General features: G+C 39.8%; 2 protein-coding genes and 1 pseudogene across 2 annotated transcripts; 2 read left to right on the top strand and 1 right to left on the bottom strand.

The window, feature by feature from the left end:
- Positions 1 to 348: 348 nt before the first annotated feature.
- LOC131789625 (uncharacterized) lies at positions 349 to 7570 on the bottom strand (annotated as a pseudogene).
- A 1630-nt stretch (positions 7571 to 9200) lies between these two features.
- LOC131789586 (histidine N-acetyltransferase-like) lies at positions 9201 to 10136 on the top strand. Its single transcript, XM_059106742.2, has one exon. The coding sequence runs from the start codon at positions 9201 to 9203 to the stop codon at positions 10134 to 10136; it is 936 nt and encodes a 311-aa protein (XP_058962725.2).
- Positions 10137 to 14530: 4394 nt separating this feature from the next.
- On the top strand, positions 14531 to 17624 carry LOC136276887 (uncharacterized). The gene is made up of 4 exons (XM_066160602.1): positions 14531 to 15091; positions 15428 to 16427; positions 16735 to 16902; positions 17176 to 17624. Exons 1-4 carry the CDS (start codon positions 14531 to 14533, stop codon positions 17622 to 17624), a joined length of 2178 nt encoding a protein of 725 aa, XP_066016699.1.
- The last annotated feature ends 272 nt before the right edge of the window (positions 17625 to 17896 follow it).

The raw sequence follows: 17896 nt of genomic DNA, 5'->3' as shown, positions 1-17896 counted from the left end.
TCGATTTTGGCCGGGTTATTTGCCAAATTCCTTTATCCATGACCCCTGCGATACCGGTGCAGAGCCTTACCAACTGAGCAAACAACCAATTAGGAGCTGGTCAAAATAAAAGCGGTTCCAAATAAACCAGCGAAGTGATGAATAAATGACTGTAAATATATGAAAATTATCTATGTCAACTGCAGACAAAGAAACGGATATGGAAGCGATCTTCGTATCTGAGCATCCTGAATACCCAGTTAGAAATAGACACTCACCTGAAGATCCCTGAATTAATAGAGGCTGTTAAATTTTATGCGGTTATTATAATCTTAAAAAGAAAAAGAGTATCATGACACTTACGGACGCTTACGATTTCTTGTCTTTCGTCAGTGTTTTGTGTTTTGGACATGCAGGTATGCATTTATTCTGCTCTACGTCAAGAGCAGCTCTGCAAGCGTTACATCCTTCAGGAAATTGGGCGCTGTAAGGGGACTTGCAACCTATAAAAACAACAGAAGTTTGTATTTTGATCGGATATCCAAGTGATAAAACATGTAAACTGTTCTTTGAAAGATCTAAAACGGGCTTAGGGTAGATGTGGGTGGGCACTTGAACGTTATTTGGACATAACGTGGCCTCGTCGCAGTGTGGGCGCAATCTAACAAAGTTGGCAAGGTTTCATTCTAGGATTATAGGTCAAAGTTTGCTTTCCTATTCTCCACTGGTGCTGCTCTGAATGTTGAGGTGCGCTACAACCACATTTTTTGTCTTATTTCTCTTGTTACCTCAACGTTTTTGTTTATCTCAACATAGCTCTATAGCTGGGCATTAAAATATTCACTAAAACAAACGCAAAGTTTGTTTGTGAGAATTCTTCTGCAAAGTTGAGAGAAATTTTGATGTTATGCAGTACCAAGGATGGGTTGTGACCCAAATGTGTACAAGCTGTTAAAAGTATATCGACAAATAAATTCACTAATTGCAATATTAAAACAAGAAATAACAAAAGTAGACAGCGAGAATCAAAGATAAGAACAACTTGAAGTAAATCTAAAACTTGATACTTTTTTCGATTGCAGGTCTCACCAGCCAAGGGATCGCAATCCTTATGGCACTTCTGAACGCAAAGGTTGTCTCCAAATCTTTGACTGTGTCTCCTTTACATTCTGATTTCGTCAAAGGGCGAGACACGATGTGGGCATTCATTACTTTGGCGGGACTTTGATCATTTCCAAACACGTAGAATCGTACGTTGAGGTGTCTGCCGCTATCAATCAGGTTCAGATAAATATCTCCACTCTCAGATGTACCCAGACTCTTTCCATACTCAATAAGGGTGCTCTTCTCCGATTCCGTGATACAAACAAAGTACGACTGATAAAGGGAAGCATCTCCAAGTGCCTGAGCGTTTAGGTTTGATGTTGATGTCTTTAGAGAAGTACCCTATGTGAGGTAATGATCGATAATGAAACACTTGAATAAAAAGGTAAATTTGAAGTTGGAAACAGCTCAGATTCAAATTAATTGCATTTTAGGAAAGATTAACCCAAACTCAAATTTATTGATCGTATAATCATCGTCACAAAAAGGTTGTGGTTATTCACAAGGTAAACACACTGTAGTGAAGTGGTACCTGGGGTCTCACTATCAGAGATAAACAATTACACTCAACTGCAAACAAGGCCCCAAGTTTTGTAAAGGAGTGGAAAGTGTTGTTCTGCTCAGCATCTAGATTAGTTCCAGTGTTATCTTGAATGAATATCCTATAATTTTAACACTAAAAGGAATAACAATTGCTTCTTCTTAAAAATCAAAAATTGAAGTTCTATCGCGAAGTCTTACCTTATAAGTAGAAATCATGCCAGGAGATATTTGCACTAAAGAAGGCGAATCTGGTTCCTTAGGTAAAGCTGCGAACACAACAAACAATGATGCAGTAAAATGCAAGCATTTACCCTTAGTGTCCGTTGGATCAAATCGAAGCGCATTTGACCATTTTACACGGCAGGGTTGGACTGATTTTGGAGGCTGACTTGATGTGGATCTTTTGTCAGATCTTGTGGAAAACTTATACACCCGTGCTAACTGAGTGCCGATCATTTCCTCCGTTAGAGAGGAAAGAAAGTTTTCGATGCCTTGAAGTTGCTGGGGTACAGAACAAGACTGCCATCGGCTTCATTAAAAGTAAGCACAAGTCCAAAAATAGACATTTTTCTCAGAGAAACTTTGTTGGTGTTACTATTACTGTACACACCGAACAAATGAAAAGAATTACTCCTGTCGCTTTTATACCATTTGTTTTTATATAATCTAACAAGGCGGGTCTTGTCATGACCAATATTGAACGGTGTGCATTGGGAAGATCGTCTACCATGTCAAATGATACCTTCCAAGTTGTGCTGTCTTTCATGATATTCGTCCAAGTTGGAATCTCACCACTTTCTAAAAAAGGGACTCTTTGCAATTGGATCATCTTTGAAGGGTTGGTCATTTTGTGATTTGCAGGCATTCAACTCGATATCAGAAATAGACATTACACCCTTAAATAAAATACAAATTAGGGGTATTCAAATAAAGAATAATTGTTACGTCGTAAGTTATTTAATTCCTAGTCTCATTCTTCTTGCTCAATGCAGTGTAGTCTCTAATTTCATTCGCATGAATCAGCAATCCCAATTTGGTACGTACACCGTTATACCAATGTAGCAGTCATTTAAGTTAATTAATGTAAAAGATTACTGTTGGATTCCCAAAAGAACCGAAAACCTTAAGTTTTATACCTGTCATAAGAACTTCGTAATGGACCTCGCTCACCATAGAGTCTCTATTGCTCAGTGGTAGAGCATCGGGGCGTGGAATCCGAATGTCTGAGGTTCGACTCCTCATGGGGACTCAGAATTTTTCTTTGTCTCAAGCTTTTGACAAGACGAGAAACATCTTTTCTATATTATATAGTTTTTATTATAAAGTTTTCTAGAGAATCAAAGATACTGTACGTTTGAATAATTAATGCAGATTGAAACCTAGACTCTTAAAAATAATTAATCGGTTTGTTTTAAAATGCATAGTTTCCATTAATCAGTGAAAAATCGCTGTCTCAACCAGACTGAATGAGGCCTATATCTTTTGGATGAGAAGTTCGGATCTGTGTCATTATCAGAGCAACAGAACCCCTACCCCTCTCGTCACCCAGCAACAATCAACTGATGAAAATTTAAGGATACTGTTATGTCAGGGGAGGAGAAGGTGCGTAGCTGATCTAGAAATTCTATAGAATTGTCATTCTTCACGACATTTTGCTCACAACCATTTCCTAACAACCTGTCGATCAAAGTCAGGGCAGAGTTTCTTAATGGAAAGCTGATGCTTTACATTCATCCAGCTGTCATTAAAAGATACTTAACGGTATTTCAGAGGTCCGCCTGCCAAGAAGGAGGAAGTTGGTAAATTCATAAATTCTCGTAGAAATGACATACTAAGATCTTGTGGCTTGACTTCATCCATAAATATTTCATATCTGAGAGGCAAAAAAAATTGGTTTGTTTGAAATAGAAAAATAGCTGACTGTAGTCTATTTAACGGATCAACAGTGGTTTAGCGTGGTCTGTACTTTATCGACAGCGATATTCCTCATCACAGTGGTCAAGTGTTGTGGACTCACGAGGCAACAAATTTTGACCCCTGTTAAGAAATAGAGAATAATAGATGGGCGTGCGTAGATATGGAATTTCTCTTCGAGTGTTTAACTCGATAGCTCACGAGTGGCATGGGCGCAGCGAAAGAGTGAGATGACGAGTTGAACACGAGAAGAGAAATTCCATATCTGCAAGCAACCATGTATTATTTTGTTTATCATATAAACACAATAGCCCTTTATTGAGAAGAAAATCTGCCTTCATTAATGAATGAAAATAAATGAATCGACAATCCCCAAATAACAATCGTAGAGTGCGTCGGCGCTAACTCTTAAGACGGAAAAATGTGTTGAATCATGATTACAAAAACAACAATGGTCGTAACTTTCAATTTACAAAATTCTCATTTATTGACTTTGTCCTTACCGACAGAAGAAGTCTTTCAGGTAAACGGCCAAATCGGCCGGTGGCAAATCTTCCAGTTGTCGATTTTCATTCTCAGCCGAGAGAAATGCCAACACTTAAGCCACTGAATGCGTAACTTTCGGTTTTTCTTTTAGTTTATTGGTTTTCTTCGCCTTGTAGGAAAGTTTGAACCTCTCTGTCTGTCAGCGATACGGATTTTTAAATGTTTTAGCTGTCATAATTTGGTGAAACTCCGACAAACAACTTGTATTGAGGATCGTGAAGGCTTTGCCGTTCATTCATCAACCTGGCCGAGTGGCGCCAAAGGCGAGTGGTGTGTCAGCAGCTGATTGGCCATATCAACACACGTGAAAAAACACAAATTTTTTCACGTGTGTTGGGACGGCTTTTCTCAAGGCCGAAAATCCCTGTATAACATCGTAGTTTATGTGATAAATCACATTCTCTTGCCACTGTCGATTATTTTTTACCACAATATCGACGTCAAGTAAAACGGTTTTTTTTCAGTACATGACACATTGACGCGAGCAGCGTTGTCAGTACTCTTATCAGACGGCGATCAGCTTATTCCAATCAGATTGCATCATTACTGCCAATTGTGGCAGTAATGTCATCCCAACGATATCAACGGCAACATCATCATCATCTCCATATTCAGGTATTTACAGTTGTCCAATCATCACTACACAGGTTTATCACGAACCAACAGAATTACCAGCTTCCAGTTGGCTTGTTAGCTCAGTTATTAGCAATGCATATAGCAGAGGTCATGGGTTCCACTTTCGTGCAAGCCTAAATATTTTCAGGCTTTACTTTCACTACTGCTAAAGTAGTGTTTATTACTGCTAAGATCACACATCCCCATCTTCATAGTTGTTTCCTTGGTTGAGTATTATTTTCCCCCTCCAACTTTCAGGCTTCATTAGAGGCTTCAAATTAAATTTTACCTGTCAACATCAACATCCATTACTGCCAGGTACTTCTGGCGAGCAGATGCTGTAGAATCTCCCCAGGCTTCTTTAACCCCTGAAGAGAAACCAAAGTATGAGCCAGAAACGCCCGCCTGTTGTTGAATGTACTTCTGGTATTCCTCACGACTCTCGTACGTTACTAACGAGGAAGATGTGTCATAGATACTGTGGACGTTCATGGTATCAGGAACATCCACGCCATCGTACCTTAAAGAGAAAATGACACCAGAGTAGTTCGAGATGTATGATATCCACGGAGGTTTTTTTTTTTTCTTTTCTTTCTTTTTTTTTTTTTCAATGCAATCGATGTTTTAGTGACCGGGGTAGTATGGTTTTCAAATTCAAATAACTTACGTGGCTTTGTTGGCACAATTTCTTTGAAATATACTTATTTTTCTGGATTCTGGGCTGTATTTTCCTCTTCCATTGAAACCAACTCCCATAAAAGCTGCACCATCGATCATACTCTGTCCGAGGAAACATTACGAATCAAAATTTTTTTTTTAATCTCCTCCACAACTCAAGCATAGGTAATCACTGCCAGGAATTAAATGATACGAACGAATGAGATTTCTGTTCCAAACAAAAAATAATTGCGGTCAAAGGAGCTGTTACGATAGTTTGGATCAATAGCTGCGCAACTACCCCTCCCCTAACCCAAAAACAATCCTAACTTGTTATTGATTGACTGTTGTGGGGTTAGAGGAGGGTGAGGTACGCACCTCTTTAATTGCTGCTATTTATTAATATTTTATATAACTTTTGTATTAATTAACACCAGCTCAGGAATACCAAAAAAAATGGCAAATTAGTTTTAATGAGCAATAGAAGACTGAGAGTATCCACTTAGGAATGACGGAGATTGACAGGCTTTTAAACACGACTTCACTGTCATATATACAAAGCGAGACGCAGATTTCCTCACAGAAAAACTTAAGCGTTTTAAGAAAAGATTTATGTTTCTCTAGTGCCATTTTTTTGGGGGATTTTTTACTTTATACGACACTGCCGAATTGCTTCAGTTAAATCTCTTAAATTTGTCTTTGTACAGTCGTTGGCACAAAGCTTAAAATCTTAGGCGCGTGATACTTTAAAACGTCTTCTCGTCTACCCTCATCAAGAGCCCTGAAACTCTTAAATTCACGTCTTTATCCGCAGTCTACATTATATGACTTTCAAATATTCACAGTCACAAAAAGAATTTCCAGAGAAGCATTCATATCTTAGCTCGCTCATAATTAATTCGCAGTTAATGTTTATTGACCTGGCAGACGTTTGATTTCCACTTTGCTGTATAGCAAGGATCAGTTTCTTTGTATCCGGTTCCCCGGCACCCGTTCATAAGTGCCGTTCCAAGGCCAGCGGGAAACACATAAGGAGTCTCACCTCCTTCTTTTGGCGACTCTTCGCCTCCTGAGACACTTGAATCGATGTGGTATCCAGCGGGGAGAAACAAATCATCGTTTTCCCATCCTTTGTCTGGAGTGATGTCAAGTTTGATCTATCAATCAATCAATCAATCAAAAGAAAAAATCTGCCATCATTTCGATCAGCCTCTGTGTTATTTGCAATATCCAGTGACATAGGTAAATGTTCTTTGCAAGTCACATCATGTCACGTACCTAGACCTTTCACAGCTAAGCGGTTGTGTATTAGTTACAGTTACACGGTACGATCTGGGTAGGAGATTAACCTCTTTTATCCCATAACAGAATTAATATTTGAGAGCTATGAAGTGATAAAGCCTGAAGAGCATGTTTATCTCATTGAACACATGTCTCTTTTGTTTTTGTTTTTGTTTTTTTTTTTGGCAATAATCGTCTGTTTTAAAATGTCATGTGATTTGTAGGAATCATTGTTGGTAATTCTTTCCCAATTTTGAATCAGTGGTTAAGAAAGAGAGAGAGAGGGAAAAAAGGCTAATGGACACAGTCCAGCCAAACGTTCCCTATTCCATCGGGAAACTTGCTTGGGTGATTTATTTATTGCCAATGTATCTGCCTGCCAAGAATGATGCCATCACCTGCCTGGATGCTTTCATTGGAGAATACCGATTTATTAGACTTTCAACTTCGAATATTGCATTTCTAGTTTTTTCATTGGTTTACTCAATTTCGGTTATCAGCTCATATTCTGAGTTACCTTGTAGTCCATTCGCACTTGTTAGATACGAGATTGGTTATAGGCAGCTCGGCGCCTTGTTAGCTTTTACCATCTCAATCCTAACGTGCTCATGGAAAAATTGAATAATTAAGACGAACGGTTTTGTTCGAGTGATCCCAATTAAATGGATGAAATTTTTTTATTCTGGATCTTCAGTTGGTGTACACCGATCTGAAGTGATTCAAAATTAACTCTGTAGGATTCCTCTTAAATAATGAGCAGTGGGTGCTGGCTTACAGTTTTATTTTCCTCTTTCCCCGCGTCGTATTTACTGACCTCCTTTTTCAGAAAATCTGCAGCCTTTTGTTGAGCGTCATCAATTATCTGCAACTGCCTGTCCACAAGCTTCCCTGCCACCTCGATTCCCTTGGAAAAACCATAGCATCCTTTCATGTGAAATCATGAGATAGTTCCTACCCTCTGAAAGTGCGGCGGAACAATTGCTCTTGGGCTAAGCTGTCACCTGGCTCGACAATAGGATTTCACACAGGTACTTAATTAATTATAATTACTTAAACTGATAATAGAGAGACCATGCAGAACAACACCGTAAAATAATTGACAGACAATTAAGAAATCTTGATTATTCGATTTAAATACGAACTGAAAACATCTTGACATGCAAATATAAATAACTAAGTTATGATAATTATATCCGATGCGTGTAATGTTTTAGCCCATGAAACCTGTTACGACGGGAAGTTCTAGAGTCCTCTGTGGTAGAGAAATGTTCTCGTGGCAGCTTAATAATCATCGACAATAATCTTCGTCGAATCTTCCGGAAAAAGAAATGAGCAACTAACAATTAGGTGTTGTGGTGAAATCATTAGACTTGCATGCTGTCAATGCTTCGATGAACGCAATAAACCAAAATGATAAAGCAATTTTTGTTACCTTTACTTGATATACATAATTACTTATTCTGACAATAGAGAGACTACACAGTACAACGTAACATCGTAAAAAAATCGATAGACAATAAATCTTGATTATTCGATGTAAATTACAAACTAAAAAAGCTTGACACGGAAGAGTAACTATCTGAGTTATGATTATCATTATATTGTATGGGTGAACCTTTCAGCGATGGACATAGTTCTGGAGGTTTATTGGTGGAAAAATATATGCTCTCGCTGCAGCTTAATCATTTACAATAATCTTCGTCAAATCTTCCAGAAAAAAAAAGAAAAACAAAAAAACATTATTGCGATTTAGTGATATTTTCATTCATTCCCTCTGGAAAAGCGATCTACACGCAATCACTGCTGCAAAGAGATCTATGAATACTGAGCTTACATTCCGCCTCCCTCAAACCACCGCAGTTTACATATATGATTTTTATACATTCACAGTCATTTATTCACACGTCACGGGTTTATTTGCAACCAGCATGATGACCTGCTCCCATTTGGCTTGTTAGCTCAGAGAGACGGCGCCGAAGGAGAATTGACAGATAATTAGGAAATCTAGGCAACTGGAATTAATTTACAAACTAAAAATAGCGTGTAATGTAAATATAAATAACAAAGTTATGATAAATATATCACATTCGTAAAATGATTAAGCCTACAAAATCTTATTACAATGAAAAATTTTGAAGGTCTATTCAGTAAGAAAGATGTTCTAGCTGCAGCTTAGTCATCAATAATAATCTTCGTCGCATCTTCTCGGGCCGGAAAAAAAGAAACAAGCAACAGACCATCAGATGTTGTGATGCTCTCATTCATTCCTTCTAGAAAGGCGATTTGCATGTAATAAACACGTTGCTAAACGCACCAAACAAATTGATATGGTAATTAATAAAGGGGTAAGTTTCTAAAAAAACTGTGGTGTATAAGTACTCTGACGACGGACTAACGCTCGAGACGTCGGCCTTTAAACTCTTTACAGTGGCCAATTTATGTTTTTTACACGCAGCAAACAATTGTTATGGTAATGACGCCAGCCTTTCAAGTGCAGTGACATGATCACTCGTTCCTTTGGGAAGACCGACTAACCCTCAAGCAGTGCTACAAAGAGAGCTATGAATACTCAGCTTACATTCCGCCTTGCTCAAACCAGCGATTTTGACGAGATCCTAATACTGTCAGAGGGTGTCTATGATGGCCAAGACTATCTTCCAATCAGATTTCATAACTGGATGCAAATGGACAACGTTGCGGTGATGTTAGCTCACGCGAGCAAAAAACTTGTTGGACTGGTTCAGTGCTCGGTTGTTGACGATGGAAGAACAGCAGTGCGACGAGCTGCCAGGACATCACTGGAGTTTCGTGGTCAGGGTGTTTACAAACGGCTATCAAAAGCAATGAACGAATTCGTACGAAGGCGTTACCCGGATGTACAGCGAGAGATATTTACATCTATTGCGTGTCCTTCCCCGGCGAGAGAAATTACACAGATGACAAATATAAGGACTTCTGCTGTAAATAAGAAGCTCTTCGCCCTCAGTTCTATCAAAGTCAATTTTTCATACCAGATAGAGCCTTGCACGAAAGAGTACCTTTGTGACACGATCTTTTCAAGCCCTGTTGCGCAAAACTTGTTTCCCGATAACTACATTGCACTTGATTGGATTCCCATGGAGGCTTCGCGATCAAACATCAATATTTTCCAACATGAACTTGGTCATGATTTCTATTTCGCTGTTGATAAATGTGGCGAAGATGGTATTCACAGATCTGTCAGTTTTGGCGCTCTGTCACCAAGGGTAGAATGCACGAACTGGAATGTCACTATTTATACAAGTGATCCAAGCCTATACGAAGCTCAAGTTATTCATCAACTACAGCATGCGTTCAATGTTATTAAAGGCGAGTTTTTTATTTCTTTTATCCAAGACAAAAGTTTGTCAAATCGAGGGAGAAGACTTCTCAGAGAATGTTTGCCTCAAGTAGAATTTGACAAAGCATGGTCCACTTTCTTCCTCTGTGAAAATGTGATTCAATCCCAAGGAGCATAAACGGTACGAATAGCCCCTGTTTTATTAGAAAGCCATACATCTATCCCAAGTATGGCGAAATTCTTTGGTTTGATGCATATAACAACATGCAAGGCGTTCTCTGTTAATCCAAGTGTGACGAGATTATCAGCATAGCATTTGTATCACCTTTATACCACCAGTTACAATTTTCTGCATGAAAAGCAAGTTGTATGTGATTTGAAGTAATTAAGCAAGACAGAAATACCTGCTAAATTTATAACTTATTAAGCCAGTCTCTTCATTCAGTCTTTATATATTGGGCCCAGTTGTTCACCGGGTAGATAACACTAACTAACAGATTAATAATTGTGTCAAAAAATCGCACTGCCCTTTCCACTGGATAGCTTTATCCAGTTATCCTAAGAGCAACTCCGGCCTGTAGTGTTATAGTATAACCAAAGATGAAATCGAAATAAAACTGGTGACGTTGACGTTCTAGACGTAGCCAAATCAATTGTTGTATAAAACTGAAAATATAATTTTTTTTAGGCGCAACCTCAACTAATATAGTACCCTCTCAACCACTTTTATGGAAAAAAAACAACAATAACAACAACAACAAAACAAACAAATACTGTACTGCTATTTCCCTGCTCCAAGCCGTTCTCTTGATGCTGTTGTTTCTCCCTTAAGTTCTTTTGAGGCCCTTGCAATATTTCCCTGGAATCTTTTCTAAGTGGTATTTCTGATTCCTTTGGTTTCGATTTTGAAGGCAATTTAGTTACAACTGTCCCCTACACTGTAAAATTAAAAGAGTTGATTTGGTCCCAAAAATGGGGCCAAAACGAGTGAGTCCAGTTTAGTACTCGCTAAGGGTCAATTCGGCCCCATTGAAATGGGGCTGTTTTTGGCACCAATTTTGGGGCTGAATTGACCCCGTTGTAGGGGCCAAATTGGACCATGTGAAAGGTGAATTTGAAAACTACAGGGGCCACTTTGAAATTTATAGGGGCCAAACAGCCCCCGAAATTTCAGCCCTCTCACAAATGGCCCCTTTAAAAAGAGCCAATTCAGCTCCAATGTGGGCCACTTCAAAAGTAGAGGGCTCTTTCCTCTCCATGCTGATTTTCCCCCTTACATTCAAATAATGAAAATACACCACATACTTTATCTTTAAAACACTCATTTATTAGGTTCTAGATATTGTTTATGTAAAAACCTTTTATGCTACCTGATTTTACAGTTATTAAGAATGGCTGCCTGTTAGGATCGAGAATCGTCCGTCAACGACCATTTTGGTGAATTGCTCATATTTTGCCCAATGATACCCTTTGGTAAACTATTTTCAAAAATCAAGTTTAAAAGTTCCGACGATTATAAAATTTTTAGAAATTGGCGAAAATTTGAAAACGCGGTTTAAGTGCGGTTTTCCGCCTATCAAATTGTCCAAAATTCACTGCAAAAACCAAGCTCCGTTGAAGGCTTAAAATTAATTCAATTGACACCAAACTTCACACGATATAAGAAAAAGCCTTCCCATCCATTTCCACTATGTTAACTTTTCTGTACACATTGATACTGAGAATTTTTAAGTCTTCTTAGCAACACCCTCAAAGAGCGCTTAATATGACAGCAAAAAATAGGTTAAATTTAACGCGATAAAAGTGTACCTGGTACCTCATTTTTCAATTTTTTAACTTGATATTCGTAATATAATGATACTATTTATTTCTTGAGTAAACTTTGATGCTTTGAATCGGACCGCTTCCCTTCGAAAATACCACAAATGTTTGTGTCCAGAGCGAGCAAAATGATGTGTGTTGTGTAAACAAACGCTAATCTTATCATTCCTTCCCTGGTGGAAAAAGGTTTTAAAATAAACTTTAATTCTGGAAATGTTTGACTTGTATTCCACAAAATATTGAGTTATAGTGAAGTCGTACATTCAGAGTTGTGTGAGAGCTGAGAGAAAATAAAATCACCGTCGAAAATGTTCTTACAGTCATTTCATCGATCACCATTACAAGTATTACGATTACGAAAATTGTGACAATTGATCAGTCTGTTGAATGACTTTTAAATATTTCATCTGCAAGGGCTTTGTTTTAGTTTGTTTTAGATATATATGTATATATAAATCAAGAATTCCAGCGAATACAGAAGGAGAACAGCATTCTTTACAAGCAGTTCAGTGTATTAACGCGAATTGTTCCTATTAATCATAATTAACCGACATCCGGTCCCAACAAACACTGGCCGCACCACATGAGACCCTAAATGGGCTGTCATCATGAAATATACCAAAGACTGAAAACAAAAACTTTACTCAAGGTCTGATAACTACACGATAACACTATTATACTTCAATCTCAGATGTATTTTCATTGAGCTTCCAACATCTCGCACCATCTTGACCAAGATGCTGTAATTCAAACACAATTTTCTCTCGTGGTAAAGCCTGTCACGTCATCACTGTCCACGAAGCTCTTGCGCAAATGGTTGAAATTTCGTAACAGATCTAAGGAAAGTTATTTCACGGACGAGTCTTGAGCTTTCATACGTGCTCTCATCAGAAGTTATTATTTCTTGTCATTTTATGGCTCTCTGTAGCTATATAACGCTAGTTGGTAAGGTGACCCCTTGCGGGCGATCTCCTGATTATCCTGGTCAGGTGGAATGCATTACACTCGAGGATTGCACGAAAGATGTAACTGGACATCTATCGACTCTTGGACTGAGTGCAGATGAAGGTTCTAGAACTGAAATGAAGCTGCTATTAGCCAGAGCCGGTAAATATTGATTTTGTGTGTTTTCAGGTAACTTTATTGTGCTTATGAATGAGTGCTGCAACAGATTTAATTGGTGTTATATTTTTTACAGGTGTTTTCTCATTTGAGCAAAAACATCTTACCCTGACTATTTGCCCACGCCATAGGGAAGACTTTGGCATACGTTGGAGGACTAGGAAAACCCTTTGTGCAATTCCCAAGGATCTAGCGACACATAAGTCCTCAAGTGCCAAAGGAAGCAACCGTGTGGATAGCCGAAAATCGATGTATATTTTTTGCAACACCAACACCTTAGTTCCAGTTGGGTCGCGTAAGTTGAATTGCTTCTGTTGATAAATGTTCTCATGAAATTGCTTTTTCTCACGTTTATTTGTTATACCTTACACACAAAAAAAGCACTATAAGTTTCAACTTCCTCAAGCTAGCAAATTTTATATTTGTGAGGAAACTGCAATTTATATTGCCAACGTTTTTTTCTCGTCTGAGTAGCTGATAATCCATTGATTGATAACAGATTGATTACTTTATACCTAGAAATAGTAATTGATATGAGTTATTTACTTTTTTTTAATAAAAGCAATTTGTAGGCGATGCGACGAGTTTATCTGCAGGCAAGTTGCAGATGAACAGACGCCGGCGGAGGGCGCTGGAGCAAGTACTGTGTCTACCCCTAAAGAGCCTCGAGTGGTGCAGATACCTGAACAACAGACAATGGTAAGCTTCAAATATGAATTGATGATCTCAATCTTGTTTTTTAAAAGGAAAAGAGTCATTTTTAGAAGAGCATAGAAATTGGGAAAAAAATCGAGGAAAAAAAAACCCGTGACAAACACAAACACAGCGTGACAAACACAGTTGTTAATCTGGGACAAGGCTTCTTCGTTGACCAGTAAAACTCACTGCTTTTCGGTCACTTTTTTTTATATGAGGGGTGGGGAAGGGGAGCGGTGCTATGCCGCACTTTGGTAGGCTAATTCCTGTCCCACATTTGTTTGTTTTCTGGATGTCCCGAAACAGTACCTGGTGCTGCTGAGATTTTTTATTACCCGAAACTGATTCCCTACAAACATATACAAAGAAATCAGTTTTAGAGATTTGATGCTTATAGAGCAAACCTTTTCGTAGGTTCATGAGATGGAAACAGACCGTCCAGGAGAGGAATCAAGTGCTGGCAGTGAGTCATCTTCTGATGGTCTAGAGACGGACTTGATGTTTCTGGAAATATCATCCCAGTGGTTGAAGGATGACGAGACGTTTCTCAGTCCCGATACTGCAAGCCTCGTCTCCTCAACGAGTGAAGAGAGCATCACCTCAAAGCCAAATTCCCGTGAAAAGTTGAACGAGTATCTAATGTCCAAAAACATTGAACCTGTCTCTCAACCTTGGGTTGAGTGGGAAAAGGCCAGTGACAGCACTAAGCTTCGGTATACTAGACGAACCGCAGAGATTTTTTCTTCTGTGCTCCACGACCTAACACCCAGTTGTGCAGGTTCTCTTTGGCAAGCAGTCGTCTCTTATCCTGCCATGAACAAAGCACTCGGGCTGGACGAACTCTCCGAAACTTCCTAATGCTACCTCCAGGTCTTAGCTGAGGCATATGACAAAGCCCATGGGTGGGACACAAGACGGCAAATTCTTTCGATGATGAGTGGCGTTTCCAATTATAATGATATCTCTAGATTCATACCTGGCTTAAGTAGATATCGTTTTACCATAGCTAGTCTGCATCGTCTTCAGCACGGAAGCGGCGCTTCAGTGACCCCCCAGCCTTCATCAAAGATAAGAGTCGACCCAAGACAACTGGATCACTTTTTATCTTATATAACAAGCCCCCATTTGGTGCAAGATCTGCCATTTGGACAAAAAACACTGAAGCTCTCCTCTGGACAACTGGTTGAAGTACCCAATGTTATTCGCACCATGATACCGCAAAGGATAGTGCGTCAGTATACCCAGTACTGCAAAGAGACTGGATTTGAGGCGTTCAGCGAGCGGACGATGCTGCGTGTTCTAAATGAATGCAAGGCCTCGACCAGAAAGTCTCTCCAAGGCCTTGACTATTTTGCAGCAGACGGGGCGCGTGCGTTCGATGAACTAGAAGGCTTGGTTCTTCAATTGGGGGAGCTTGGTCGTGGAAAGGAGTGGCAAGTGCGATACGTGAAATCATTAAAGGTGGCCAAATTCTACCTGAAGGGTGATTTCAAGGTAAGCAACCGAAAGTGTCAAGAGTTCCAAGAAAATTGGATTATGTTTTTCAAGCAGGGTGATCTTATTTCACAAATGGATGGAAGTATGGCACGAAAAAACCGTTCCGATGACAGGTCCACCCTGACTGGGAAATATACGTCGGTTTTTGCTCTTGTTATTCGTTTTTTATCAGTATAAATTATGCTTGTAATAGATTTTATCTTCTCAGATTATTGAGGTTATTCGATTTAGATAACATGAAGCATACATATTGCAAATATTTTTTGTCGTTAATGTTGCAGTAACATGGTAATCCATGCTTTGTGTCAAGCTGTGTTTCCTATTTTCACTCAGGTTCACGTGAGCTCTTCTTCTCCCGTTGCAAGTCATTGCAGTGTATTTGCTCTGAGTGACACCGAAGATTCTGACCTGCGGCAGCAATGCAAACACAACCATGACGAGCTCTGTGACCAATGTGAAAGCTTGCATTCGACCCTGAACGACATATCTACTGCGGTCGATGAAGCATCTTTTACCACAGAAGAAGACAAAGACGAAGCTTTGTTTCTCGTTAGCTCTGCTACGCTTGCCATCCAGTCATGGAAGTGCCATTTGCTGAGGTCGACCCATCAAGATCAGGCTCGTTTGGACGTCATCGATGCCCTTAATTCTGGAACAGTATTCATTGTAAATGACTGGGCCATGAAGTTCTTGCCTCAGAGATACCGCGAGTCACAGACAGACTGGTTTGGTAAGCGGGGTATTTCTTGGCACATATCTGTGGTATACAGACGAATAGAGGGTGTGCTACAGTGGCAAGCCTTTATCCATGTGATTCAGTCCTGTACCCAAGGAAGTTCTGCTGTTACCGCGATTATGCAACATGTTCTAGCCACATTGAAGCAAGAGTATCCTGAAATCAACAAGGCCTACTTCAGGCAAGATAACGCCGGCTGCTACCACTCCTCCCGCACGTTAACGAAGTGCCAAGAAATTTCAGCGAACACCGGAGTGAAGATAGTCCGCGTTGATTTCAGCGACCCGCAAGGCGGGAAAGGGGCTGCAGATCGACTAGCTGCGAGCTGTAAAAGCCACATTAGGGCATTTATTAATGAAGGCCATGATGTCTGCACCGCCAGCGACCTGAAGGAAGCTCTGCTATCCCATGGCGGTTTGGAAGGTGTACGAGTGGTTTCTCTGGATACCATCGAAGAAACGCCAGACGATGTGCAAACCATTACAGGAATCACCAAGTTGAACAACTTTGAGTTTAGTTCAGTGGGCTCTATTTCCTGTTGGCGCGCATATTCCGTCGGCCAAGGGAAAGTGATCAAAATTGAAAAATCCTCTTCTGGTGAGTTAATGGTTCTTGAATGAGCCCAGGCCTTTCTGCTAGTTTATGACAGTCTGTTCTGTAAGATTTCTATTAATAAGGGAAAAATTTTATCCGCAATGCATCATAAAAGACTTTCCATAAGAGATTAAATGTTTACAAAACGCTGCTCAAACAAACAAAACACAAGAAAAAGGGGTGAGTATTTTAAACCCCTCTTACACGGTATTCTGTCGTGGGCTGCCTTTGAGGGCTACGCGTTGATGCAAGATAATTATTTCTTAGCTGTGTGGCTGTCATATTTATATTTCTCTTATATCTTTTGAAGGTCCTGGACAAGGGATTCTGCAGCCATCATTTTCTGCAGGAGATTTCCGTTCCTATAAAAGTACCCCACACAAATCGTCAGGGGAAGAAAATGTGGCTGAAGAGACAGCTTCCATAGAACGTGGCCAGGCAGCAGGGGTGTATTCATGTCCTCAAGACGGCTGCACTCGTGTTTTTCAAAGGCTTTCAGCCTTATAAAAGCACTTGTCACTTGAAAAATGTACCAGGGTACCAGAAAAAAATTCTTTAATGGACTTGGCAAAAATTGGCTACAAATCGTATTTGGAGGAAGGTGTGGGAAAGCTGCCATCGCTTCAAGCCCCTGTACGACAGGAAGATTCTCGTGTTTCTCTGAAAGAAGGATGGGCTCTTAGAGTAGTAAGGAAGGCTTACAGGTTCAGTGAAAAGCAAAAGTCGTAACTTTTATCTAAATTTCGAATAGGGCAGACGACAGGCCACAAGCTTGACGCAGAGGTAGTTGCTCGAGAAATGCGGCGTGCCCGGGGCACCGATGGTGCACGACTATTCCAGTCATCGGAATTCCTCACAACCACCCAGATCACCTCCTTCTTCTCAAGACAGAGTGCCTTAGTACGCCAGAGAGATCCTGATGAGGCTGATATCCGAGCAGCTCAAGAGGAGAGTAATTTTAGCGAAGCAAAGGAGACTGTCGCGTCAATACAACTTGACCATCCCCTGATCTACGATCAGTACGATCTTTGTGAAATGGCGCTAAATGACTCTTTGAAGATCTTGAAGCTACCCATGCTGCAGCACATGTGTGAAGACCTTGGCCTCGATATACCATCAAAGCCCATGCGTAAAAAGGCCCCGTACTTGGCTCTACTGAAAGAGATTGTCAGCAAATGTACTTGCCAAAAGTCATCGTGATGCTGACTTTCTCTTTAGTTTAGCAGAATAGAAAAGTGAGGAAGAAACGAATTAACGGTGACTCGTTCCTAATCGTCAGTTACTAGTTATCTCATTTTTAAAGCTCGTAGAGTAATTAGAAGTTCTTTCGTTTTGTTCTGTTTTTCTTTTAATCATGCCAATATTGACCCTCACTTTCCTTTTCTGGTCTTCACATCGGTAATGAAGTTTACTCATCTGGTAGCTGATACATGCAAACTGACAGACGTGAGAGTATTCAACCTACATTTCTT

Source organism: Pocillopora verrucosa, chromosome 13 (genome assembly GCF_036669915.1).
Source record: "Pocillopora verrucosa isolate sample1 chromosome 13, ASM3666991v2, whole genome shotgun sequence".
NCBI lineage: Eukaryota > Metazoa > Cnidaria > Anthozoa > Scleractinia > Pocilloporidae > Pocillopora > Pocillopora verrucosa.
Note: the sequence above shows the minus strand (reverse complement) of the source record. Positions and strands in the feature narration are given on the sequence as shown.